The sequence below is a fragment of the Astatotilapia calliptera genome, chromosome 17 (assembly GCF_900246225.1).
Source record: "Astatotilapia calliptera chromosome 17, fAstCal1.2, whole genome shotgun sequence".
Taxonomy (NCBI): Eukaryota; Metazoa; Chordata; class Actinopteri; order Cichliformes; family Cichlidae; genus Astatotilapia; species Astatotilapia calliptera.
In genome coordinates, this window is record NC_039318.1 from 31,310,065 (window position 1) to 31,337,655 (window position 27,591).

General features: G+C 41.8%; 2 protein-coding genes across 2 annotated transcripts in view; both read left to right on the forward strand.

Annotated features, from left to right (window-relative positions):
* Positions 1–18,728, forward strand: part of yaf2 (YY1 associated factor 2) — a 19,022-nt gene extending 294 nt beyond the window's left edge. Inside the window, exons 1-4 of the mRNA XM_026147335.1 lie at positions 1–390; positions 790–915; positions 13,961–14,116; positions 14,365–18,728. The exon at positions 1–390 is cut by the window's left edge and continues 294 nt beyond it. Of these exons, the coding sequence (XP_026003120.1) occupies positions 365–390; positions 790–915; positions 13,961–14,116; positions 14,365–14,617 (561 nt within the window). The 5' untranslated portion in view covers positions 1–364 and the 3' untranslated portion in view covers positions 14,618–18,728. The remainder of the gene's footprint in view (positions 391–789; positions 916–13,960; positions 14,117–14,364) is intronic.
* Positions 18,729–18,965: 237 nt separating this feature from the next.
* On the forward strand, positions 18,966–26,463 carry gxylt1b (glucoside xylosyltransferase 1b). Its single transcript, XM_026147985.1, has 7 exons — positions 18,966–19,457; positions 20,522–20,720; positions 20,862–20,993; positions 21,143–21,394; positions 21,556–21,679; positions 21,796–21,968; positions 25,555–26,463. Exons 1-7 carry the CDS (start codon positions 19,267–19,269, stop codon positions 25,711–25,713), a joined length of 1,230 nt encoding a protein of 409 aa, XP_026003770.1. The 5' UTR covers positions 18,966–19,266; the 3' UTR covers positions 25,714–26,463.
* The last annotated feature ends 1,128 nt before the right edge of the window (positions 26,464–27,591 follow it).

A 27,591-nucleotide genomic window follows, 5' to 3' on the forward strand; every position in this document is an offset into this window, starting at 1 on the left:
ATTTCATTAGAGGGAAAGACTGCACGTGAAATATTGTATAATGCATTTAGGCGCAGACTTGTATGGTTTTTAGTCATTACTGTCATAGAAAAGCAAAATGGAATCATTATTTAGCACTCTAAATCGACAGAAGGGGGAGCTTACGCAGGGAACGTGAAGGCGGCATTGATTCAAGAGGAATGTCAAGCCACGGGAAGTAACCCAGCCTGTGATTGGTTACAGCCCGTCACGTGAGCATTTCCCAAGCGGAGTTTCCACGACAGCTGGAAGCCGAGCGGCACAAGCGCATCGCTTCTCGGCTAAAAAAATTGAAATAACAAGGCTCCTGGTCGTCTCAGCACCTCCAGATAAACCCCGGTCTGGCATGGGCGACAAGAGGAGTCCGACAAGGTAACGAGCGAATTAGTGCGTGCTGGATATTCAGGGCTAGGGGAGGGGAACGGACATCGGCAAGCGCACGGGGGAAAAAATGGGTTTTCTTTACGGCCCCCCTCCCCTTCTCCCTCCCTCTCTCTCTCATTGCCTCACTCGCTGCTTGTGTGTATGTGCGCGCGCGCGCGGGTGTTAAAACCTCATCGCCAATTACAGTGTCGGATCATAGCGCGCTTTGCAGATGATTTCCTAAATCCTACAGGCTTACACTGATGTTTGCTATCGATAGCCTTCGTGGATGAGTGGTGCCCGAACTCACTCTTGTCTCCTCTCGATCCTTTCCTCTCCCATCTTTTCTTTTCGTTTTTTTCTCCTCTTTTTTTCCTCCTTTTTTTTCTAAATTTATTGTCTTAAAAGGCCGAAGCGTCAACCGAAGCCCTCCTCCGACGAGGGGTTCTGGGACTGCAGCGTGTGCACGTACAAGAACACGGCAGAGGCTTTTAAGTGCATGATGTGTGATGTCAGGAAGGGGACATCAACAAGGTAAGGATGGATATACATTACCTTTGGTGTGTTTTACATTAGTGGGGCCCCGCTGGGGGTGTGAGGGGTGGGGTGGTGTAGGGTCCTTTGGGAATGGAGGGGCTGGCCATGTTAACTGACAATTGTGTGGATTTTGAACCCTTACTACACAATTCAGAGTAAACATAAACAAAGTATCCTCTTTTTTTTCCCTCTTTTTTGTGTTATTCAATTTGGTGTGTTTTCTGTGAAAGGAAGATCCGTAAAGTCAGTATGTTTATTTACTAATTGCACCCTTTTACGTCTCCTCTAAGCAGTGCATTAGTCTCCATGTTCCTGCCAGCTGACACTGACCTCAGTGAACTGAGGGAAGAGGGATAGCTTGTTCCTTAAGCACACACATCCATTTCACTGCCCTGCAGATATTTGTAAGAGACCTCTTATAGGCATGCACATGACCTCGCTCACAGGTACTCAAGCGTACAAATGCACAGCACGAAGGTGCGTGCGCGCACACACACAGCTGCCCTCTGTGCCTGTGGCTGCTACTTCCCCCTGACATCAGTGATTTGAAGCAGGAAATGGCTGTTATTCCTCAGTGACACTCATTATCAGGAGGAAAACACAACAAAGAGTGAAGGAGAGGAAGTGTAGCTGTTTAGCTGTGGCTATACGGAAGCTGTGCATTGTTACATGATCTCCCTCTTTAATGCATCATAATTATCCTCTCCTGCATTAGCGTGACTTTCCCAGTGATTAAACTACAACATAAACAACAATGCTTCAGTGCTCTTGTCAGCTTTGATGCCTTTTCATGAGAGTGTTTCTTCTGTGTGTTACTGAAATGCCCGCGTTTATTTCTCTGTCTTTTTCTGTGTGTGTGTGTGGGAGTGCTAGTTGTGAAAAGAGGTTGTCAGAGCAGCTGCCAGACAGACAGCCATAGCTCATTACTATGCAACAGCTTAATCAGCCTGCTGTCATCAGAGACACACACACACACACACACACACACACACACACACACACACACACACACGCTGAGTACAGATGCACTCAACATGCAAATTGTACTCATGACCGCATACATATTTGTTCGCAAATGCACACCCATAAACATGCAGTCAAAGTGCAGAGCTGCTGCTCACAGAGGGAATGAGGAGCAGACATGCTGTTATCATTGGGTCCAGCTTATTGCTACTGAGAGTTGATTGTTTAGAGGACACTCCATTGAGATTGGTGTGTTTGCAGCTTTGCCAAGAACCTGTCTGATTCCTCATGTCACCAAAAGCGTCCTTTGTCTTCCCCATCTGGACTTTTTTTTTTTCCAAAGTTGGCAAGGACACAAGAGCGAGAATTCCTCACTTGCACCCCTGATACCCAGGCGACAAATTTAGAAAATGTCCGTGAGAAGGTCTTATTTAATGTTAATAACCTTCTGTCTTCCCAACTGCAGTGCTACGCAAATGTTGTAGTAGCATTAGTGCGGTCATGTACCCGCCACACACGTGCATGTGAGCCAAACATGGGCTAATGCTGCAGCAAAATGGCCACACAGGTGGTCGCAGCTGTTAATGACCAAACACAACAGACAAGTGGATTTCTCGGCGAGCAAACCCAAGGTGCTAAAGGGCAAACAACACGCAGAATATGAATGCGGGGCACAGCAAATTCCCTTGCTGGTTGCTAAACAAGCATGACTGAGCTATTGCTGTGGAGTAAATGAATTAATGCTCAGCAGAGGCGTGGAGTGTCCAGTGGTTAGAGGAAGTGTCCTGCAGCCTGAAGGACACAGCCAATGTGAGTTCTGTGGGGATGGCTTAAATCAGCCTGGCAGTAACCTAACACATAAAATGGCACTTTGCTCAACTGGATTTGTGTGGTTTTTGGCAAGGAGTCGAGGCAGTGACTGGTACAAAAAGAGAATGTTTTAGGACGAGGTGGAAATAATTTAGGCTGAGGAGTGTTTGCGTGTTGCCGTCAAGAGGTAAAATAAATGTTTTATGAAGGCAAGCTTTAGCAGATCTTGCCGCCTCAATCCCTGTGATGTGGAGAGATGATCTACTGCAGGGGCCCAAAGCCAGCGGGGCTGATTGAAAGCACGTTGTTGAGGCTGTGAGTTTGAGACTGCAGACAGGGATACATCAGCAGAATTGGTCTCGCTTATCGGAGGAGGTCGAGTAAATGGAAGAGCGAGACACTTTGACAAAGTGGGAACTGGCTGACGTTCTTTTAATTCTGTCGGCAGCTCAAAAACCCGTACTGCGAGGAGGAAGTGAAATTTGGAGGAACAAAAAGTAGGGCCTGCGTTTTTGTAAAGCACAAGAGAAAGTGCACGCTCGCTCAAAACATGATGGAGTCATTTGCGCTGATTAATGTGGAAAAATACAGTGTGTTGCTCTTTACGACAAGCTGCGAGCTTACAACGTTTAATTAGGGCAGACTTGGAGAGCTTTGGGATCACAACGTATCATGCAATCTCATTACTGTACTTCAGAGAACCATTTTATCTTCCCAAAACTCTTTTGACTGAGTCCCACACTTTGAAAACAAGCCTGATCGATCGAAGTGTCTTACACCCCTTTTTCACCTGTGCAGTGCCATTGCCCAATTTAGAATCACAGCACCACAAAATTGCTTCTCCCAAAGTTGTCAGTGCTTGTGGGGAGGGGCTGCTGTAACAAATTTACCAATGTTTGGCAGATGTAACCCAACTTCTGCTAGTAATACTGTGTATTGGCTCTCATAGAAAGCACCAGGTTTGGCACAGCATTAGTAGAAAATAGACTGTTTGATAATGTAATACAAGATCACAGATTTGATTCCTGCATGGTCCCTGAGCAAGGCATTTTAGGGTCTCACATCGTGTCTGTCATGACTTGTCCTGTATTATCCTAATCCTTGAGGAATGCAGTGAAAGCTAAGATTTGTTTCAGCTGTAATTTTCCTTGCTGCTGTTTGGAATAAAAGTCTTAAAATGTCATGTGAAGTGGTGCTGAAAGACAGCTGTTTAACCGAAACATCGTCCTTAGCCAATTTCAGCTGGGTGTAATAGAGCAGTGTGTGACCTTCCCTCACATCCACACCTGCATCTGTTCAATGAGCAGAGCTCCAACAAATCAGAGCTGCTGGGGAAATGCTCCATGTTCAGGAGCCTGTTTGGCAGCATTATATTTCTACATATTTCTCTATTTATGACAGCCACTTCGATCATGCTTCCTATTAGTTAGCTCCTGTTTGTGTTCACCCTCTCCCTATGCTTATCTCCTCTTTCTCTTGGCGACTGGCGTTGTGTCTCCCCCTTTCTGTGTCTTCCCAGGCATTGAACTTAACCTGGGGCGTCTGTCGGTGACAGAATGACTGATGTGCAGGGTTTTGCCTGCTCCACCTAAACAAGTGCAAACCATTCTGGCTGGTTGGGAGCCTGTCAGCATTTGACTGTGTTTTGTGTGTTTTTAGATGTTGTTTTATCAACCCCCCCCCCCACAAAAGCTCACACTCACAGTTTATGTGCAGTCCACATTACTAAACACTGAGCTCAAAATGTGCATTTGGCTCGAATGTGGCTGATTCACTCACTGTGAAAATCCAGCTCTCGATATGACTAGTTTTAAGTATACATACAATATGGCTTTTTTACAGACTTTATAGACAAACAGTGAGGACAACCCTTTTTGCTATATTGCATTTCTCTGTATAAACAGACAAACTGTGTAACTAGCAAAGAGCAACACACTCGAGTCATGTGTTTCCATTGCAGTTAAGTGCTAAGAATGAAATGGTTTCAGGGTTTGCTTTCATTGTTTTCCTTTGATCCGTAACACTGAGTCATCCCAGGAAAATGTTACGAAATGCATCCAGGTATTTTTGGTTGTGTGCATCCTTTGAGTTCAGAATAGCCGTTGGATCACAAGTGACTAAGTCAGATGAGATCATTAGAACAGGCATCAACAGATGAGCACAGCTTTATGAGCTGGTATTCATACAACTATGATGACTGGCTGTAAATTGAATTTTTAACTTGGCGTATGAAACACTATATAGCAACAATCAATGTCTTGTAATCCCATTTGAATGATTACTTCCTCTAATAAGTGACACAGTTGGCTCAGCTGTGTGGGTTACTGGTATTAGTGCTTACATAGCATACAAACACCGAGTGCACACCACGGACAATGAAGCTGGCTGTTATCACGTCACTGTGGCTCAAGATTATGGCTACGTGATAAGCCTGTAATTACTGCGGTGACACTGATGCATGACATACTGCTCTGTGTGTTTGTGCAGGCAGGCGTTTGTGTGAGAGGACAATGTAGCGTAGTGTGGCTAGCAGGCTGGAGAAGGTGTCATAAACCACAGGACGTGGAGGGCCATCTGTCTCCCTCTCTGTTCCACACACACGAACACACACACAGTGGTAGCATGTACTGGCAGGGAAAGACATTAATCATCAGGTTTGGAGGAGCTCCCAGGAGCAACATACAACCTGCTGATAGAAAATTTGAAACAAACACACAGACACACACCTACACCTGGATTGAGTGTTCAACAGGGCATAAAATAAGCTATATGACAATGATCTCACAATCATCACAGAACAGCGAGATGAAAGTTGTTTATAGGAGCACGCTCTGATGCTTATTTGCAGTCCATCAGCTGTCCTGTTGGCTGTTTGCTCATCACATTGTGTACCCGATAAATGACAGCATGCAGTCCAAACATCTGCAGAATTCTGTACTGTGTTTTGGGAGCCACTCATTAGAAGTTCAATATTTTAACAAAACAAATCTATATAGAGCACAATCCTGAAACACAAGCTCGACGCCTTGTTTTGCTTGTGACTCACTCTGCCATAGGCTGAACATGCACTGCATAGCCACTAAAAAGTGATGGCACATGTGCTCTGCTGATGGTTTGCATATACTAGTTATGTACCTGGTGATTAATTTACCAGTCATTTAAATGAGAGAAAAAATTAGACTGGTCAAGTCGTCTAACATACAGAAACCCTTCGCAAAACATTTAAAACTGAGTGCTTGAAATGGATAAAGCTAACATTGGCCTAACATATATTGCATGTGTATTTTAAGAGTTATATGAAACAGTTATTAGTCATGTTTGTCATTAATCAAATCACGTTTCAAATTTTTCTGAAATGCGCAGGACTTTTCTTGTTTTTTACATTCTGGTTATACATCGCTTTGGTTGCTTGGTTGTATAGTCGCACACATCCCTAGCTTATGATGTATGGCGATAATACAAATAGCCCGAACCACTGAGTGTTTGACACTTCCACTTCCAATTGATATTTAGGATACTGGACTCTGATAGGATTTAGATCGATAGTCGACAGGGATATTTTTGGAACACATATTGATAGATAAGTTCCCGAAACGATACTAGCAATAACTTAAAATACATCGTCACAAAGCTGGAACCAAGTTTTTAGTTTAGAGCCTCAGCAGTTCCCTTGATCGTGTTTCTTTATTTATATAATGAAAAAATATTTTTGGACTTGTCAGAGATTCAAAGAATATTATAATATTTTTCGCAGACATTTTTCACCATTGCTGTACTTTCAGGCACTGTTAATCAAAAAGAATCCACAGATTAATCTACAAGTGAAATAATTGTTTACTCCATATCTGCCAACCGTTGGGTTGAGTAGGGTTATATTTCAAGAAAACTTGCAATAACAACATTTTCAACGATATAGAAAAAAAATATTCTGAACATTTTATCAATACTTGCAGGCAGCAGAATTTATTAGTGCAACAAAAATGAAGCTGTTTTGCAGCGAGCTACTGTTATTGATGACAGACTTCTTAATTCGAAATACTGAAACAACATCCCAGGAGAATTATAGTGCAAAAGCACGGCATTATATCAACTGCCACAGCATACCAAATGTAAGCATACAAGTAATAACAAAGTAGCTTAACCTTGTAACTTGTAAGGAGCTTGCTAATATTGTCATATAATAAAACAGAAAATATTTTTCAATCTGGGATTTTGTATCTCTAGTTGAGCTTTTTAACCAGCTGCTTAAAGCCCTGCTTTGCCATATACCATGTAACCACATTAATAATTTCCATCTACCGTTTGCTCTTCCTGTCATATGGAGTGCTGATAGTGAATGCAGTTAGTGATGCTTGGTTGAATCATTTGCTTACTTTTGGGTCGTGCATCACCAGCTGCTAGTATTTCCTCCTTCGTAGCCTGGTTGAACTACACAACCAGGCTACGAAGCCTCAGGTCGCCTCAAGTGGCAAAACAAGAAAATTTTTTTCTGTATAGATTTACAAAGTCTTGTGCTTTGTTGGAGGTTGTTAAAGTATCACTCTTAGTTACTAGGGCTGCCACGTGTGTGTGTCCCAGAATTCATAGCGCAGCCCATCGTGGCCCTGCTCAGTTTCCAACAATGGCGGCAGCTGGTTAGTTTTAATATTACTGTTATTATTCTTTCTGGGTCACAAAATAAATGTTTTACATATTTTCAGGCTAGAATGTAACTGTGTAAACTTCAAATATCTGCTCAGTTTATCAAGACACCACATATTTTCAAAAGCGCTCCGACGTTTTCAGAGGCGTCTTGTTACGCACCAGCTCGATAGTTAGCCTGGGGCAAGGCTCACTAGAGCCGGTGAGAACACCGGACTCCCAGCAAATCGCTTTCAAACCCACCACCGTCTTTCGCTACTCAGGTTAAACATGATATATAAGTCACTTAGATAACTTAAAAATGTTATAGTTTGGCTTTTTTTAGTATTTTATTTGTTCCTGAGTAAATCGGTTTGGCTGAGATTAAAGTTATAGTTTTTACACAGCTGAATAAACATCAAGCAGACAGCTGATCATCAGAAGTGTGAGATGCTCCAGAATTTACTCCGGTGTCCTGTTATATTTTAGCTAGCAAGGAGTTTATTAAACTTCACCGAAACAATCTGCAAATTTCATTAAAATTTAATAAACTATCATCTTGTCTTTATTTTTAGTTAGCACATACCTTAAACACTTAAAGCTGTAAGCTAATGATTGTTATATAAGAGCAGATGCATGCTGGTGCAATAAGCGGTATGTTTTACGTTAAATGGATGCATGATCTGATTAGTCGACTAATCACAAAAATAATCGCCGCCTAGTCGACTATCAAAATAATCGTTTGTGGCAACCCTATTAGTTACTAAATCACCATCAGAGGTTGACACACCACTCTTCCTCTCAGACATGTCTGGGTTTCTCTCACTGTTATGTGTTGGGAACGTAAAGGCATGTTGCTATAGCAATGATATTGTGATATTATTTTATATCGCATAAAAAAATTATATTGGTATTATTGCAGATGGCATGATACGGCACAGCCCTGCTTATGAAATGTTGCCGTTTCATTGTTCTCTCAGTGTAGCAACTCTGTGGTATGATGTGCATTCCACTGAGGTCACATTTAATCACATGAAACCACCTGGGGCCATATACGTGTGTGAATGTGTGTGTGAATGGGTGAATGACTGAATGTAGTGTAAAGTGCTTTGGGGTCCTATGGACTAGAAAAGCACTATACAAATGCAGGCCATTTACCATTTACCATATACAGTTTGAGTTCCAGCAAACAAGAAACGAGTAGTTATTCAAAACTGTTAAAGGTGATTCTGTGTGAAGGAGTTTAATACCAATCGTTGCCTTTGTTCTGCTAAGATGTGTTAAATGATTAGTGCTCTTAAACACTATCCATGTTGTTTCAGCAGTACTGGTGATAACCCAGTTGTCCATTGTGGCAGAAAATAGAAGTTAATTAGAAAAAATTATGCCAGCTTATGACTTGCTGACATCAGAGTTTTTCTCCCATTTTTGAATCCTTGTGTGATATTTTCTTAAGCCCAGGGCAGCAGTGAACGAGTGGGAGGTCACCGAGTGCATCAGGAGGAGGGAGGGGAAAAAAAGTGAGAGGATAGAGGAGTGTGAACACGATAGATGCTGTGTGTGTGTGTGTGTGTGTGTGTGTGTGTGTGTGTGCGCGCGCGCGACATATTTGGAAAAGGGTCAGCTAGAGTTCCCCTGTCACTGAAGTAAGCATAAGGGATCAGTGGCAACATTTTTTTTTCAGCTCAGTTTCTGCAGAATAAACTAACTTTGCCTCCAGTTCACGATTAAACTTTAAGGTTGTGAGATTGAGAGCGAGGTTTGTGTTTATTTTGTTTCACACAAGAGAGGCCAAAAAAGAAAAAGAACAGCTGTATCAACAAGAAACACAACAACATAAACTACAATACAGTACATTCATCTGCAGATATTTCTTTCTTTTTTTCTTTTAAAACCGCCTTAACGAGTTGAAAAAGTTAGAACTTGTGTTACCCTTACAAAAAAAAAAGCTTTTCAGATCTGTGCTGGCATTGTTGTGGATTGTGTGCTGTGACATCGCCGTGAAGTCAAGTCCTTTTGCCCAGAAATGTTTTATCGACTTACAGAATGGATGACTATACATCTCTCTCTCTTTTGTCCTGTTGTTGTTATTGTGTTAGTGTTAGTAAAGACTGCACAGTTACACTGAAAAAGGACATAAAGATGGCAGGACTAGCCTTCTTGGCTGTCAAAAGAATGATTTTGTTAACTGGAAGATTCAAAGTCTTTCTCAAGGAAACTTGGCTTCTTGAAGTTTCAGACTTTCCTGGCTGTGATTGAATAAGGCCTTAGTCACACAGACGTAGAGACCGCTTAGGAACCATCTGTCAGTCACCAGTCGTGAGGGGAAAAAATGTGTATTCCTGGACTACTTGTGAGTGTTGTTGGACATTGCTCCTAGCCGGTGTTAAATCGATTACTAAAGCTCCAGTCACACAGGCTTGGAAACCAGTCAGTGACCCCCCTGGAAACTATCACTAGAGAAAAGTGTGTATTATGGGACCGTTTGGCAAGTGGTTTCTTTAGGTTTTGAAATTGGTTACAAAGACCTCGTTGTGATTGCTTCGGTTGTTAGCAGGTTGCCACGGTTTTCCATAGTTTGTATCGAAGATGCCGACTTGTCTGCAAACACTCGCCAACTACTTACCAAGTAAAGTGCAATGCAAACTGGAAACGGGAACCTTTAAGGGAAAACTTGTGCCTTTTGAAGCATGTTGGTTGCAATAGTAATGACCAAGTTATTCCTCGAAGGCAAATTAATGTTACACATTTCTGTTTTGTGATGCGCTTTTTCAAGTTTCAGTGTTTGCATACCACAGTAATCTGTTTTCACCCAGTGTCAGTCAGCAGCCACTCGTTAACTAGTTGTGGAATATACATTTTCCTTAGCAACCAGCACTTGCCAGGGGGTTGCTGACTCTAGCCCACTATAGGACAGGATGACCGAGGCCTTAGAAAGCTAGGTTAGAAGGCTATGTCTATAAATTTTAATTGTGAATCCCACATACATGCTAATAAGTACCAACCAGTAAAGTAGGAACAAATTAGGTTTGGAACTGTTTTTAATCATTGCTTATCTGAGTATAAAATATTATTATTAGTAATAGTATTAGTTCAAGTTGACCCCCTATTGGTCATTTGTTTAACATAGTGTTGCACTCATGTTCTACAAATAAAACATTGCAGAAGAAGAATCTGTGAAAAAGAACAAGTGAAGGCAAAGATAATAAATGTAACAATAAACTGGCTGATCACTTTCTGTGAATTGAAACCAAGGCTTTGTGTGTTTGCTGTACTCTCCTCTTTGAAGGAAATACAATTTGCTATGTTTAAGCCTCCCCCTGTAATGTCCTAATTTCCCATTGTGGGACTCCATTAGCTGTAGCAGAATGAGTGAAGCAGATATCGACAGGAACAGAGGTTCCAACACGCAGTATTAATGTCTGAAAGAATAGACCGTTACGTTCGGGACAGAAATTATTTTGGAATCAATACACACACATACACAAACCCACACTCGGTGCCCAAAGGGAGGCTAGCAGTGAGGGCCTAAGTGCAGAGATAAACACCATTTGATTGGGTTAACAGAGGCAGCTCTGTTTAGACCTGCCGCTTTGCCTCCCCATAATATTGGGTTGTCTATCTCCTCTTTCACCTCCTGGTTATTGAGCTGGTTCTATTAGTGAGAATCAACTCCACTGTAATACATGGAGGGAGGTTGGCTGTATGTATTTAGACGTGGCCTCACTTGCTCTCTGGCACATCCAGGCTTTCAATCTAAAACATTTTAGGCTGAGGGGAGATTACATTTCAAGCAAAACCATCACTCACTCACTGCATTAATGAGAGGAGGAATTAATTACTTGCATACAGTAAATCACACAAAGTGCACAATGACGTTCTAAACTAAATTCATCAAACAAAAGCCTAAGGATATTATGAATGACGCAGCCAGATGAGTTTTTAGTTCTGGAAGCTGATAACGTTTGTCCTGAGGGCGGGACAGCTGATCCTTTTGTGACCGTTGCTGTTTTGTGTGTATGTTTGTACATTCAGACCACCAGATGCTGTTTAGTTGCTGTAGGACTATTAAACAAAAAGATGTCAAGGAGAGCAGCAAATTACTCGAACTAGGAACAGAGGACTCTGAGAGGCCTTTGTCTTTATTTAAAAAGGAGTCAGCACTTCTGCAGCATCTTGCTGACAAGACAGACATATTAGAGAATCTCTACATCTCCTCCCTATTAGACAGTTATGTAGGCCAAGAGACCCATTTGCATTTTACTTTAGACTTGCTAGCATCACTGCAAGTTATGTGAAGGCAGTGAAAGCTAAGTTTAAAAAAAAATGTCTGTGGGAGAGAGTCTTTGAAGCTTGGCCCCAATTTAGGTCATCCCAGAATTGCTCAACAACATCTTTGCCCTCAGAAAAAGACAGGAGCTTCTGTGTATGTATATCCATGTGGAATTTGAGGTAGAAAAACCTTTAACTGAGGCTAAATGGGCCACCAGGGCTCACTTTGGAAAAAATGTGCAACTATTTTCTGCACAACAAGTCACAGTGGTCAGACTAATCTGGGATCAGGTGTCATACACTTGAAAGACACCGTAAAGTTGTATTAGAAGTTCTAATGGAATTCTTTGTTTTTCTTTTCTTTTTTTTAAATGAAATTTCATGAAGCTAATATTTTGTAATTGCAGCACATCTTAAATGTAATAAGGCACAGGTTCGTCCACATGAGAAAAATACCATAAGGTAATCAGCATTTTCAACTTTCCAGTGCTACTAACCACAAATCTGTCACATATAGAATCGGAGAGCAATAAGTAAATACCCTCTGGAGCCTGTAGGTGAATGCTGTGAAGGTGATGAAACGGCCCACAGCAATGCAGGGGAGCAGCAGCACTGACAAGTCACCCCTGAAATGCTACAGGCAACATCACGTGCTGGCTCTGACACAGCCACCGGAGCTAATCATTGTGACTCATGATAAATTCTACCAAATCTACTTTATTTCAGAAGCATTCATAGATACAACAAAATATCTTCAAATGAAACAGTAACTGGAGCTTTTTTTAAGCTCTTTGTGACACAATTAACCTGTGCAAAATTGAATAAATGAAACCTCAACTACTGACACACTTGACATCATATAGTCCAATAAGCCAGCATCAGTCATTACGACAAATATTACATGTTACCAATCTGTAGCTATTGTTCTGCTTAGGGTTTAATGTTAAAAATATAATTATACATGCTATGCTTTAATGTACATCACTGGATGCTGTTGCACTGTATATAAAAGCAAACATACATTTTCTTCTAGAATCGCTTTTGTTTTCTATACAACATGCAGTGTAGTATATGGACATGCATGCATTCATACTGTGTGTAATTCATTTGTGTGTGCATGCAATTAATAAAGGCACTAGATGTGTAGACCGCCCCAACAGATGGCCTTTTCAGCACACTTCCCTCTCAGGCTAGGGCTCTTGGCAAGCTCCAAAATACACACACATACAGAGTCCTGCTCAGAAATACGATCACAGTCCTAATGCATGCTCCTGTAGCCAACCAGTTGCATAATACATTATTTCTGAGACATTACACCCTCATGAAAGATGGAGGTATGAATGTGAGGAGGACCATTTAATATCACATTGGCTCTGTCTTCAGCGATTTGTGGAACCTGTGTGTGAAGGTATATTATCCATGCTTCTCAGGAACATCCCCTCACATCAACAACTCGGCACTTGCTTTGCATCGAGAACAAACTACAGTTAAGTTATTCTATTTTAAGTCCCAAAAAATGGTGCCCAGTTCTTGAAAGGCCACAATGAAAAGCATAATTGTACTCGAGCAGACATGGAGGGCGTATTCACATCATCGCAGCTAATGCCGTGCACAGACAAGTATCATCACTGCAGTGTACATAAAGCATTTAAAGCGATTACTGGTTAACAATGACTGCATGTTCAACATAAGAGCGGGGGGATCATGGATGGTGTCATTCTGTCTTACAGACGCCTACCTGAGTAAAGAATGTGTGGCGAACACACCTATTAATATCAAAGCAGGATTTTACATTGTAGCTGTGGCTACAATGTAGCTTGCCATCACCAGTGTGTGAATGGGTGGATGACTGAATGTAGTGTAAAGCGCTTTGGGATCCTTAGGGACTAAGTAAAGCGCTATACAAATACTGACCATTTACCATGTTGTAGTCAGTTAGTTGCAGTGACATTCAAAAGTAAGCCTAACTATTATTTCCGCAGATGATTAATCTGCTAAATATTTTATATTCAGTATGTTTTGCACACTTCTAATTCCTACTGCACCTGTGTATTTACCACAACTGATCTTGTCTTGTGAGTGCTAAAAACAAGCCTGCACAGGTACACTCCACATCTCACAGATGGCTGAACTCCGGGTTTTATTTTAAATGCACTCAGCGTGTGTTGCCAGTGTTAAGAGCACTTGAGCAGCACCATCCTAACCAGCACTGGCAGTGATCATTGGCTCTTGATTATAGTGGTAGGCTAGCACAAAGCCATGTGTTCATTGTGCTTTTCCCTCTCATTAATCTGCCTCTCTCCGTCTCTCCCTTTGTCTCTCCCTCTCCGTCTTTTTCCCTTCATCCCCTTTTCGACACTCCTCCCTCCTGGATCAGGAAGCCACGTCCCGTATCCCAGCTAGTTTCTCAGCAGCAGGTAACGCAGCAGTTTGTGCTGCCCTCACAGCCCAAAAAGGAAAAGAAGGAGAGAGTCGAGAAGGAGAAGAGCGACAGAGAGCCGCCGCTTAAGAAGAACAGCCACAAGAAGATGAGGTAAGCGAGCTGATGCCAGGTTGGCAGAGTCAGATATTAGAGGGATTCATGAATAAACATGGAAAAGTGCAAAAACTGTTTATGTTGCCACCTGGAGTTAGGCTGTCATGTTTCATAAAGAATTTCAGGAAGTGGGAAGTGGGAGACACCAGGAGTATATTTCAAAGCAGCACCAGGAAGACTCTCTTTATGCAGGATTTTTAAAAATAGCCTTGTATGCTTAATGGTCTTTTCCACTCACTCATCAGGCCAAGACTAAAAAACATCGATCGCAGCAGCGCCCAGCACTTGGAGGTGACGGTTGGGGACCTGACAGTCATCATAACGGACTTTAAGGAGAAGGCCAAGCCCTCAGCCACCTCGGCCACTTCCTCCAGCTCCGTGTCATCGGCCGACCACCACAGCCAGAACGGCTCTAGCTCAGAGAACACAGAGAAGGGCCTTTCCCGCTCTTCCTCACCCAGAGGAGAGGGGAGCTCGGTCAACGGAGAGTCTCACTGAGTCAGCCTCCTTGAAACCTTTCCCTCCACCCCGCCTCCATCAACGTCTCATCTGCAAGTCCACAAGTCACTAGAGGAGTATCCTGCCTCTACATTAGAGCTGCACGATAATGAATAAAACTTTTCTTTTTCTCCTGTTTGTTTTTTTTTTTCTTTAAAATTTTTTGTTTTTATTAGAAATTTTTTTGCTGCAAGGACACATCAGATTTGGCGAGTTTGATCAGTTAGCGGATTTTCTACAGCAGTGGAATTGTGCATTTAGAAAGCAATACGACTTTTGCTAAATCTTGGAAGGGTTTTAGTAGTCTACTTGGTAGGTTGGAATTATTTTTTGTGTAGTTGTAAGTAAGCAGCACACTGTCTAAAAGCTTGCTCCTGGAATATTTACTCACAGACTGATGAGGAACTTCTTCAGAACTGACAGGAGAAACAAAGTTTTGGATAGAGTGCTGGATCCTCATGCTTTAGGTTTTCCTCCACGTGCACCTAACCTCCATGATTTGTCTTTTTTCCCTATGAAATGTGGATCCCTGTCCTTGCTTTCATCTTCATAATCATCATCAACATCAGTGGATGGCAGAGGGACTTTTTCTTTCCCCGTGTGGAATATTCTGCCTCTGCCTGAATTCATTACCTACCTGTTATAAACCCGAACATCAGTGTCCCCACACTGAACCTTTAACCTGATCTTGATACTCTTAAGCTTCCCCTGTTAGACTGCCTCTGCTGTAATGATTTTCTTTTTTAAACACAGCACAGTGGTGGCACTCCCTCTGCCACTTTTTGTTGTTTTTTTGTTGTTTTTGTTGTTTTTGCATAGTGATTGAAGCCCATTGGTTACTGAAAGTCCGTTATATCCCCTGGCAGGAAGACACAGTATGAAGGAAAATCCTGTCTTTAAGTTTGTGCCACAGTCAGCAATAGAATAGAATCGAATCTGTCCCACTGACGGTTACAGCGAGGACAGTGTTGGCTCTGTTACATCTGGCTGACATGGTTTGGGTGCAGTTGTCTGATTAGAAGAAAAGGTCAGGGAGAACAAGTGCAAAGATGTCACCTTTATCTTGTGATGAACCATTTCTCTGATGGGAGCGTACTCTTCTGGCATGAGTGCCTCCATTGTAGAGCACTGAATTAATTTGTTATGAAAATGATCAGAATCATATTCTGTGACCTTCACAATCACCATGCCTGAAATTTTCTGAACATGTATATAGGAGATTTCACCATTTTCAAATAACCAAGGGAGCAAATACCTTGGAGAATTCTGCCCAGGTGCACTGAAGCTGTTCTAGACATGTGATCATAAAAAAAAGTTTATTATGGCTTTCTTTGTCCTTTAATTAGTCACCCTTCACTAACTTTCAAATGCAATCAGCTGGTCTTTGTGTCATTCAATTCAGGCAGTAGCTACCACAAGCCTGAACTTGTATTAAGTGATCTTTTTATATATAAACACACTACTAAGTAATTTTAGCATACATGTACCCCAGCTGCCAATTTTGTTCTATGTTACCTTGCAAACCTCTACTTAGTAATGCCAGTTCCCAGGAAGGTTGATGGCGCATAAAGCAGCCTTTAAATGCCAGCTTCCTAGTACAAAATCCATGTTATGTATTATTGCTCCCAGTGTAAGAACAGTGCAGGTCATTTTTTTTTGGGTCAGTTCACCACAAGTCAGCAGGCATCATGTATTCTGCCCAGACAGCAACCTCATGTTCAATTGTGAGCTAGACTTTCATGTGGAAAACTGACAAAACTGACTACAGATATTTATCAGTTCTGCAACATCATATAGCTTTTATGTTTGTATTTTTATGACCTTTACATAAATGATGCCTACACCAACCACCTATTGTCACAGTGATTGGTAGCAGCAGACCATATCTGGGCTATGAGACGAATAAAAATTGGACTCTTGTTGCTCAAATTTACCAATCCAAGGAAAGGCCTTCGCTGCTTAGTATACATCTGCAAGATGAATAAACTACTGACAGAGCTAAAATCAATAGAATCTGTGCTCTGATTCATTGAGTTGATATATTTTTGCCCTCTAGCTATTAAAAAAAATCACTTAATGCAGCATGTAGAATTACGCAGGCTTCTTCCAGATTAAAGTCGGCGTGAATCTTTGCTGTTTTTTTTTTTTTTGTTTTGTTTTTCACATCGTGGCTACATAAAGTAAACAAATCCTGTCCCGAGTCACTGACTTCCTTTTGGATCACGCCGATCACATGAACCCACAGACCGATGTACACTCAGCATGCTGCCTTACAAGATGCACATCGTCAGTTTGAAGCTTTTATTTGCTGTGCTTTTATTTTCTTTAAGATCTGTTCCAAACCAGGTTGATCCTGTGTGTCACTGGGACATTGTCAGCTAAACACAGTAGATGGTAAAGCTGTAAGTGACACCTGTGTTCGCCTGTTAATCTCTGCTTCAGCTTCTCCTTCACCTCCACACTTAAGCCCGACGCTCTTCCCCGCAGTCGGACACTCGCGAGTAGATGTATACGAGTCTCAGGAAGCGCAGTTTGCTCACTCACGTGCTGTTCAGCATCCCAGTGGAGAACCAGAGGATGCTGATGTTGCTCCGCAGCTACCCTTTGGATGCAGCGTTATGCTTGTACAATGGGGGAAAATGAGTTGTGGACTTGCACTTTTACAAGCTGTATGAGTGATGTCTTGCAGTGTGATGGACTTTATTTAACTGACGTAGCAAAAAAGGAAAAAAAAGAAAAGAGGGGGGAAAAAAAGGCAGAGCTTTAGAGTATTCAAAACTCCCAGCAGAACAACTATAGATCAACCTAACTACACACAATAACTTATAAAACATGTAGAATAATTAAACAGATGAAATAGATATTTCTAAACTATTGTACTACAATGTTTTGATGTGGTTGTATTATCCATCATACCAGTGTTATTGTTGAGATTTTTACTCACTATTTTAGAGCGCATTCTGAGAACTGTCATGGCATGATGATACTAAGGTCTTGGTATATTGTGGGAAAGGTTATGTCTCTTAGTTTGTTAGTATTTGTTTCAGTGTGTCGGGAGTGTCTCCTCTTAGGTTCGCTACTCTAGCTGGGACTAGGCGTGTGAGCCCGGGGAGAGCTGCTCTGATGAACATTTGCTCCTTGTGGCAACAATGGAACACTTTAAATGTGTTAGTGTCACTTATTGATATAGTTTTTTGATTTTTTTTTTTTTTTGTTGCCATGCTCATTTGTTTTAAAATGTGTGAACTTGTTTATTACATGTCTGAATAAGAAAATTACAAAATTCAAACACACAAAGCTGCTTTCTTGTGCACACAGCTCTCATTTGTCACTTTGTTGCATGCAGGCAAAGGCATGTTGGGGCTTGCCTTAGCACTCAATATTGTAGTCCTGCACTTTTAATTTGAAAATTCAAATCAAGACTTAAATATTAAACAACCAGCAGCTCTGATGTTGTTATATACATCAGATAAGTGACCTTTTATGTCCCTTAATGAAAATGCAATTGAAATTCAGGGTTGTCAGTTGCAACCACATCACTAAGGATGATTTGTCACTTAAAGCCACACTGAATCAAAGACACTGAATGAGTCTTTTCAGAGGTGAGACCCGTGGAAAGTTGCTGCAGACAGGGGCTGGAGGGGGGAGGGATGGGGGAGAACTCTGCTATTCGCTCCCACCCTTCCCCCAACCTCCTGCTTCTGTTGAGCAAGCTGCAACACTAAACACACAAAACATAGATAAGATAAGGAAGTTTGTTGCTGCCGCCTTCAAAATAAAAGTGTAAAGACAGCCACGACCTGTTTCGGAGCATCAAAGCACAGAAAGTGAAACAGCATAAGAAGAAAAGTATAACTTGTAGACTTGTACATTTGTCCAGTTTTTAGTGTCGAAATCGGCTGTGATGCACACTCAAAACATAGTGTAAGTTTTTCAACTTAAATTGTTTCCCAAGAGGTCTTATTAGGCATGCTTTCAAGTTAGTTATTTAAACATGAATAAATAAAAATATTGATTGCCTTTTTAGTTAAGCAAGATTCTGACAATAAGCTACTGTGTCCAAGATGAAGAATGTCATTTTGTTGGACATAAAGAGAAACTGTGCTCTGAATTGTTCTTTGTGTTCGTCAAGATGGCTCTGAAGTTACCTATTTCCCCATTTTTCTAAGTGTACTTTAAAAAAAAATTACGCAGGTTAGATCAGATAAATCCTTATACATACACAGTATCCAGTAAATAAATAAAAGGATCAGAACGGCGCATATATATATATATATATATATATATATATATATATATTAATTACTCAGAATTTTTAATTTTAATAATAGTATTATACTGAGTCAGAATAAATAATAAAAAGTCTTGCTATATACATCAAATCATATATTGTCTTCTTATTTTATTTTCTTAACATGAGCATAAAGTCAGATAAGTAAGACTTTTGACTGTTCTCCACAAACCTTTAAAGGTATAAAAACAACAACAACAAAACCACCGCCAGAGGGCGTAATTGGTGCTGGAATGAGTTTAATTTTGTAAATCCCCGCCGGAAGTGCGTTACCGCGGCGTCTAGCTTAGCGGTCTATGATTAAATGCTAGTTTCTGTGTAATGATTTCAGCTCCGAGTTGCGTTTTGAAACTGTATAATGCGGCGGTACATGCGTGCACTGATGCTGTGCATGGTGTTTGCCGTGTTTTCGGGCTTGTATGTTTACAGCAGGCTCTTTTACTCGGACGTGGCCGCCAGAAGAAACGGAGCAAAGAAGATTCTCATCCCACTGCGAGCGTCTGGAGCCAGGCGAGGGGTCACGGATAAAAACGCACTCTCGTTCAATTGGTAGGATTTTCAATGTTTTAATAAATCGAAACAACGTAGTTGTGCTTCACGGGACAAGCTGTAAAACTCAGAAAGCATGCTCAGGTACTCATGTGTAATCACTCAGGCTACAGGAATGCGACTCGGTCATAGGGAAGCTCAACAAGTAAATATTTAGACATGCTGCACAGTACCTGCTTAGGTTTGCACTTTAACGTGCAGGTCTCATGTATAAAAGATATGTGTCGATATGTCAGTGATGTAGGATCTGTGTAAACCACACATTGTGTGTCCCACAGCCATATCTTTGGCAAATGAATTAAAAAAATGTGCTAGTACAAAAATAACTGACGTAGCCTAAATGTGTGTTTTTATCACGCTGCTTTAAATCAACATGGTGTCCACACATGGCTGTGTTTGCTATGGTTCAGGTTTGGGCAGAGTAAAGGAAGAGAAAAGTGGGTACTTCATACTAAATGGATTAAACATCTGAATAACGTGTTGATATTTTCTGTCACAGATTTATCTGAATAATCACAATTTCTACTTGTACCCAGAAAATAATGGGGGGAAATGGCTCAGGATACGTTTTAGATAGCGTCTTTGCATATTTAATCCAGCAGAGGGCGCCAAATACTGTTGTACAGCGTAGTGGTTTAAGTATCCCAGCCTGAAGCACAATTTTTGGGGAGATTTTATTTTCTATTAAGGGGGTTAGAAAATACATTTTGAAACACGTTTTTTAGTCCAGAATTTAAAAGTTTCTTTCACATAAGACAAAGAAAGGGACAGTTCTTCACCGTAGTGACAAATGACTACTTTGGGGATTTATTCACGATTAGAATTATTGGGTGCAGTTAAATACAGGCATGGCTTAAAACAACTACAGTGTGAGTGCTCTAGAGAGATCAAGTCACACTCACCAAATCCTCCACCCTTTGCACTAAAGGAATATAATAAATACTAGCTTGCCTCCTATATGGTAAGTTTATTACTGTTATAGGACTCAGATCATCTTGCCCAAAATATCTCGAGTGTGGCTCTGCCCGAGTGTAACGCACCTCCAATTACGTCTTCTCCCTCAGGTACATCATGCGTCAGCAGGCTCAGCAGGAGGCTGCTGGTACCAGGCCTGAACCTCCCATGCACTTGGCTGTGGTGGCCTGCGGGGAGAGGCTGGAGGAGACGCTCACCATGATTAAGTCTGCTGTGCTCTTCAGCGTCAAGCGCCTCCATCTGCACATCTTTGCAGAAGATCAGCTTCACGCCGGCTTCATTGAAGCTGTGAGTGGGTAACTTTGCTTTTGAAGCGTAACAATGAAACCTAACATTGGTAGCCATTTCTGTTGAGTGCTGATGATTACGAATGCCATATTGTGCATTACTTCAGGTAGCAAAACCAGTGCATTCATATCTGTGTTCCAGTTGGAGTCGTGGCCTGGTTTTATTCGCTACAGGTTCAGCTACAGAGTCTACTCCATCAGGTTCCCCAATGAGAATGCAGCGGAGTGGAAGAAACTCTTCAAACCCTGCGCTTCACAGCGACTCTTCTTACCTGTAAGCTGTAATATTATTTTAATTCTGAAGAGTGAAGTTGAAAAATGTATTCGTAGTGATTTTTATTTTGGATTACTTCAAGTCTGTGAAGTATGCTTTTCTGCACTTACATGAGCATCACAAATATTCCGTCTTTTGTCCTTTCCCAGCTCATCTTAGAGGACGTTGACTCTATTGTGTATGTGGACTCAGACATCCTCTTCCTGCAGCCGGTGGACCTCTTGTGGAGGTTCCTGTCTGACTTTAATTCTTCTCAGCTGGCTGCTATGGCTCCAGAGCACGAGGAGCCCCGCATCGCCTGGTACAATCGCTTTGCCCGTCACCCGTTCTACGGCAGGACGGGCATCAACTCAGGGGTCATGCTCATGAATCTGACACGTATGAGGAGCATGTTCTTTAAGGTGAGGTTGTATCGGTGTATTACCTTTAGTGACCACAAGATGTCCTCCTTCTCTAGTGGATTTGCACTCAAGTCCATGAAAGTGCCAGTGCGAACCTCCCTGCACCAAAACTGTAAATATAATCGTGTTGTGTGTGTGTGTGTGCTTGTCTGTGTTGACAGAATGACATGACATCAGTGGGGCTGCGCTGGGAAGAGCTCCTGATGCCTCTACTCCAGAAATATAAACTGAACATAACATGGGGAGACCAGGACCTACTAAATATCATTTTCCACTATAACCCTGGTATGACTGCACGCATTTAGACACACACTAAGTTACTAATTCACAGCATATCGCATCTGTAAAAGTGTACAGAATACCAAGTTTGTGCCTCCTTTGTCATCTGCTTCTGTCTGCAGAGTCCTTGCTGGAGTTTCCGTGCCAGTGGAACTATCGCCCGGATCACTGCATCTATGGCAGCAACTGTGCCTCAGCTGAGGAGGATGGCATCTACATACTCCATGGAAACAGAGGAGTTTACCACGACTACAAACAGCCTACTTTCAGGGCTGTTTACGAAGCCATAAAAAAGGTCAGCATGCCATGGTGTGTTTTTGGATTATGTGAGTGTTACTGGGATATTTATGCTGCTCAGAAAAATTAAAGGAACAATCGTGGTATGGTATAAATATGTGAGTGTACCAGCATGTCAGTGAAACTTCTGGATATTGATCTGGTCAGTTAAGTAGAGGGGGTCGATTGCTCCTTTTTCATTAACAGAAATCAGTTTCAACTGCTTTGTGTTAATGAAAAAGGAGCAACAATGAGACAACCATGAAAAGAAATGGTTTCACAGGTGGAGGCTGCTGATAATTTTCCTTCCTTATCCTTTCTGAATATTCGTTCACTTGTTTTGTGTTTGGCTAGTATCAGTGTCACTGCTGCTAGCTTGAGGTGATACCTAGACCCTACAGACGTTGCACAGGTATTCCAGTTCTTCCAGAAAGGCACATCAATAGGTGCCTTTGCCAGAGGGTTTGCTGTGTCTTCCAGCACTCTCTCAAGAGCATAGAGAAGATTCTAGGAGACAGGCGGTTACTCTAGGAGAGATGAACTGGGCCGTAGAAGGCCCTTAATCAATCAATCAACAGGACCAGTATCTGCTGTTTTGTGCAAGGAGGAGCGGGATAAGCACTGCTAGAGCTGCAAAATGACCTCCAGCAGCCCACTGGTGTAAATGTCTCTGACCAAACAACATGAGCCTGGTCTGTCGGTGCCGTGCCATTTGCCATAGAATACCAGGATTAGCAGGTCCACCACTGCCGACCTGTGCATTTCACAGATGAGAGCATGTTCACCCTGAAACACACATGACAGACGTGAAAGGGTCTAGAAACAGAAACGGCAAAAGACAGTCGTGTGTGTGTGTGTGTGTATGGTTTTAGGGGTTTTAACAACACACAGTGATTATATACTTTTTAAATCAAAATCAAATCACTTTTATTGTCACATCACATGTGCAGGTACACTGGTACAGTACATGCGAGTGAAATTCTTGTGTGCGAGCTTCACAAGCAACAGGTGTGTAAAAATACAAAAGACAGATATTGTTAGTGGAAGACAAATGGATAAGTTTACATTCATATGACAGAATGAAAAGCAGCAAAAAGCTAATTTCAAAGTGTCCCAGCTTTAAAAAGTGATGTGTTGAACCTTTTCAACGTATTGTAGCTGCAATTTAGCGCAACGTCTGATGGAAAGCCCTTTTATAGCCCCTCTGAACCCAGAGACACACCTCGTGCCCTGATTCGTTCCCCTCCTTGATGAGATTTCAGATTGGTGTTGACCCTAAAGACTAAAAGTGCTGGTGACTTCAGATTGTCTGCATTGGAAGACACAAATCTCCACCACTGGCAGAAGGTTGGAGGAAAGCTAATTTCTCCCACGAGGATGTTTATGGGTTGCTTACCAGCAGTGTAATGATATTGACGACATGAGTGGCATTTACTTAACGAAGCCATCAACACTGGGAGCCTCATTGCTTTCCTATTGAACATAGATCAGCGTAATGCCTTATCTATACCTTATCCTTGGCCTGCAGTTAAGACTGTGGCTTTCCAGGACAGGATCAATTATGGCAGTAGACACATTAACCAGCACTGTATGTGCAGGTGGAGACACCCACTCATTCTGCACAATACTTTGATAGATTTAAGTCTGGTTTGCCAGAAGGATGCAAGAGTATGGATTAGTCTTGTGCGTTTAATAGTTCCTGAAAAAACATTTCATGCTTTGAGCTTGTTGTACAGCTACACTTCATAGTAGCAGGACAGTACCATGTGCATTTACCAAGAAATGTATGCAAGTATGTATTGTCACAGTCACTGTTGTGAAAGCAGAAGCGCAGCGTTATCCCTGCAGGGTTGTGCTGATGGACGGTGATGTCAAGGATAGACGACCCCAGTCAAGGCAGCTTTTATCAAATTTCTTATCAAAACCTCCACAGTGGAAGTGCCACACTCCCTTTTCTGGTTGAACAGCACATGATGAATGAATACTAATACAGAGCAGGTGTGCAGTCAGGTGACTTGGGGCTGAGGCACAGTGATGATCGCTAGGGAAACGGTGAGAAAAGGCAGGTTCTGACGGTGCCTTTACTTTGAAATTTCAGGATGTTATTTACAAGACAAACTGTGGCTCAGAAGGAGCAGCAAGAATGAGAGCGTACGTCATACCCTCTAAATATGAGTGAGTTTGTAGACGTAGACAATAATAACAGCAGTCACATTGTGAGATGACTGCAGGACTACTACAATAGACCAATTTTCATCTCTCACATTTTGTGCCCAGGAACCACTGGGTTATGCAACTCGTGTATATATAAGCAGCTACACAGCAGGACAAAGGCTCCTGAATGCATCATTTGTGCTAATGCTAAAACTAATGATTTACTTCTTTCCCCCTTTTTTTTGGTTAATATTTTAACCAGGATCTTTATTCTAGCAGTTAATATTCCCAATAAACCGGACACGGTGTGTGTAAGTCAATGTCCATGCTCTGCATCCACACACAAAGAAGCGAGGGTACGGCCCCTCCCCGCCCCTGCCTCCAACACAGCACATCGGCCTGTCTGTCGTAAAGCATCTCCTCCCTCCCGCCGCTGCAAAAAAAAGCTGCGCCCAGGAAGCAGCAGTTAAATTTTTACAGCTGGTGGCACTTTTAGAGTTGGAGTGTTCGCACCAGCAGCGCCCCATCAGCCGCACAAAATCAATACACCCAACTGTAAATGCAACTTTATGAGCAGCGGGTGTGTATAAGTATGCACTCATAAAAACCTCTTGCTCTTTGTGACCGAATATCAGACCCAACTGCAAGTAAATGAGCTGGCATAAAAAATGGTAATTCCCCATTGATTTCCTCAGAGTATTGTAAAGGGCCCTTCATTATTGGGAAGACATGAAATTCTTCCTCTAATCCCTGGCTGTTACTGGATTGTAAGCCTATAGCATAAAACTGACCCCCATCAACACCCAGCGGTTTATGTGCAAGCCTGGCTGACCAATCAGATTTGGAGTCCCTCATGATTGAAGCTGATTTAGTTTTTAATGTATCTAAGGAAACGCATCTTCTGAGCACAAATTCAGCTCAGCACACCACTTTGCTCGCTCACTTGGGAAATCTGATCAGTTCTGCTGCTTCTCGTTTCACGTTTCTGAGCCAACTGCAGAGCCATAAGGACACTAGCATACTTAAGAAACAGAAATGGGATAGTGTAAGTTATTTTGCCTGCGTGTTGGACACAAAGGTCTCCATTACATGTGAAATGCCAAATTTGATATTGAGCTTTGATTCACACAAAGAGAATGTTCTTTAGTTTTTAGTGTTTTTTATGTTCTTTAGGCTTTTGTTCAAGAGGGAGAAATTAAATGAAACATGCGTTCCTCCTCTGGCTTTCTGTATATGCAGGGAGGTTTGCGCTCCTCGCTTTATGCCTTCCATATATTGGATTGGACAGGCAGAGAGGTCATAGAATACAGAACAGACTGCAGATTGAAATATCACGCGTCTTTTCTTTGTCGTGGTCCAAGCTGAAACAGATTAAAGCTTTGGAATTGAACTCAAAGTTAAGCTGAAAACACAAAGCCAGACTTAACGAAAGGCCTGTTTTGTCGTTCCAGTACACTTTCGGCACAGACCCAGTGACGTCTTTGTTGGAGCCTTTAGAAGAGGAACTGTTAAAAACGACACACACTTATTGTGGTAAATCACACACACTCTTTACGAAGAGACTGAGGAACAGTGTGGCAAAGATCAACAGGAAAACTCGGGAGCGGTGACGAACCTGAAGGACAATGACGGGACACGGGCTTTATGGATGATGAGCTTTTGCAAGGAATTGAAGTCGTACCTGCTGATCTTGAAAGCCTAAACACCAAAAAAAATCTAATGAGTGAAACTTTGTCATCAGCTGCTTGAGTTGAGGCAGCTGGGCTAGTCTTAGACTGAGACTAATGACTGCTCAGCTCTTGTAAACCACCAAGAGTGACGCAAAAGCTCTAAAATGGACTACAATGTAGAACAGGCCAGACGGGCTTGTAACAAAGCTCTGATCTTGGCCGCAGATTGAAACAAGGACTTCGCTTTTTTTTTTCCTTTCATGAATTTTTAAAATTGAGAACAGAAGATTTTTTTTTTTTTATTCCATATTGGAGAATTTATTTTGAACCTTGTGAGCCACAAGAGAAAATAATCTCATCAAAACTGGACAAAAAGGCTTTCTGCAGCGCTCAGTTGGAGAGGCACATGCACTGGACCACTTTTCTTTTTTTGTTCAGCTTCCAGAAACCACTCAGCAGTTATTTATGAGAAAGGACCATGGAGAAAAAAAAATGTGTACAATGTACTGAAAGCGTGTGTCAGTATACACATGATGGAAATGTGAGTTTAAAAATGGGGTGAAATAGCTGTCTAAATATATATTAGCATATAGTTGTGCTGAAATAATTCTGGTGAATGTGCAAATAAGCTGTGAGCTCTTTCCTGATGCCAAAGTATTTGTTTGTTTTAAATAGTTTTTGCACTGCTGGGTGGTTTTTTTTTTTTTTTTTTTTTTTGTTGTTTTTTTTATTGTTCAAATTTAAAATGTTATAACTGCGAGTGTGTATGTGAGTGTGACGGTTTTGTGACAGTAATGTGCGTCATTGTTTTGTTATGTTCAAAATAAAAATGGATAAAGATCATTTCAGCTTGCGACCACTAGAGGGCAGCAGTTTTTCATGTGTTCACTAGTGCCTGTAGAAGAAGTTTACCCTTTGATGGGGAGAATATCAAGTAAACTGCCATAAAGCAATATTAAATAACTCATGAGTCTGGAATGTAAGTTTCTTGGTATTATTTAATAGGAAGACAAATTCAAGCATCTTACGTTACGTTTAATTTTTAGCCGTATAAGGCACTTGTCAGCTCTGCCCGTCTCAGTTGAAAAAGTGATTCCAAGGCTTCTTCTGACAGATCGATGGACTTGCCAATAATCTATAAACTGGCCTTCCGAGATGCTGCACTGGCCCTGCCTCAGTATCTGAGGTGCTCATAAAGTGTAAGTGATGGCCCAATAATACAGCTCTATAGATGTCTGTCTGTTATACGGAGATGAGTTTATGCTTATTCCCATTAGGCGGGGGCATACAATTGTCCATTTATAGCCTGAGAGGTAGTTTGATTTATTGCACCAGAGATATCCTTCATTTATCACAATATATCCTAGAGCTTATCAATTACCTTTATTGACCTGTGTGCTTAAATGCAACACGTAACAGTGCCGGGTCCCCAGAGAGACCGAGGGAGAGGGGGAAGACAATGGCTCGAACCGAGCACCATCTTGAAAAATTCAATATCGTCCATTTTCCAAGGTTTCATTTTCCCGAAACTGCGTGTTTTATATCATAATAAATAACTCTGGTTTTATGTCTTTTTGTGCTCATCGCAGATGGGAAGAGAAACTATTTAAATATGTGACCTCCAGTGTTCAGAGTGGTTCGAGTGGAAGATGCAGAGGGGAAAAAAATGGGCACATCGCTAAATAATTAGATGTGTCTGTTTGCGATGGACAAAAAGAGAAATAATGGGGAGGGAGGGGTAAATCCAGGTAAGGTCGGCCATTTTTCGCTACTGTCACAGGACAAAATGTTGAAGAGGAGAGATGAGTGCACTGCAGG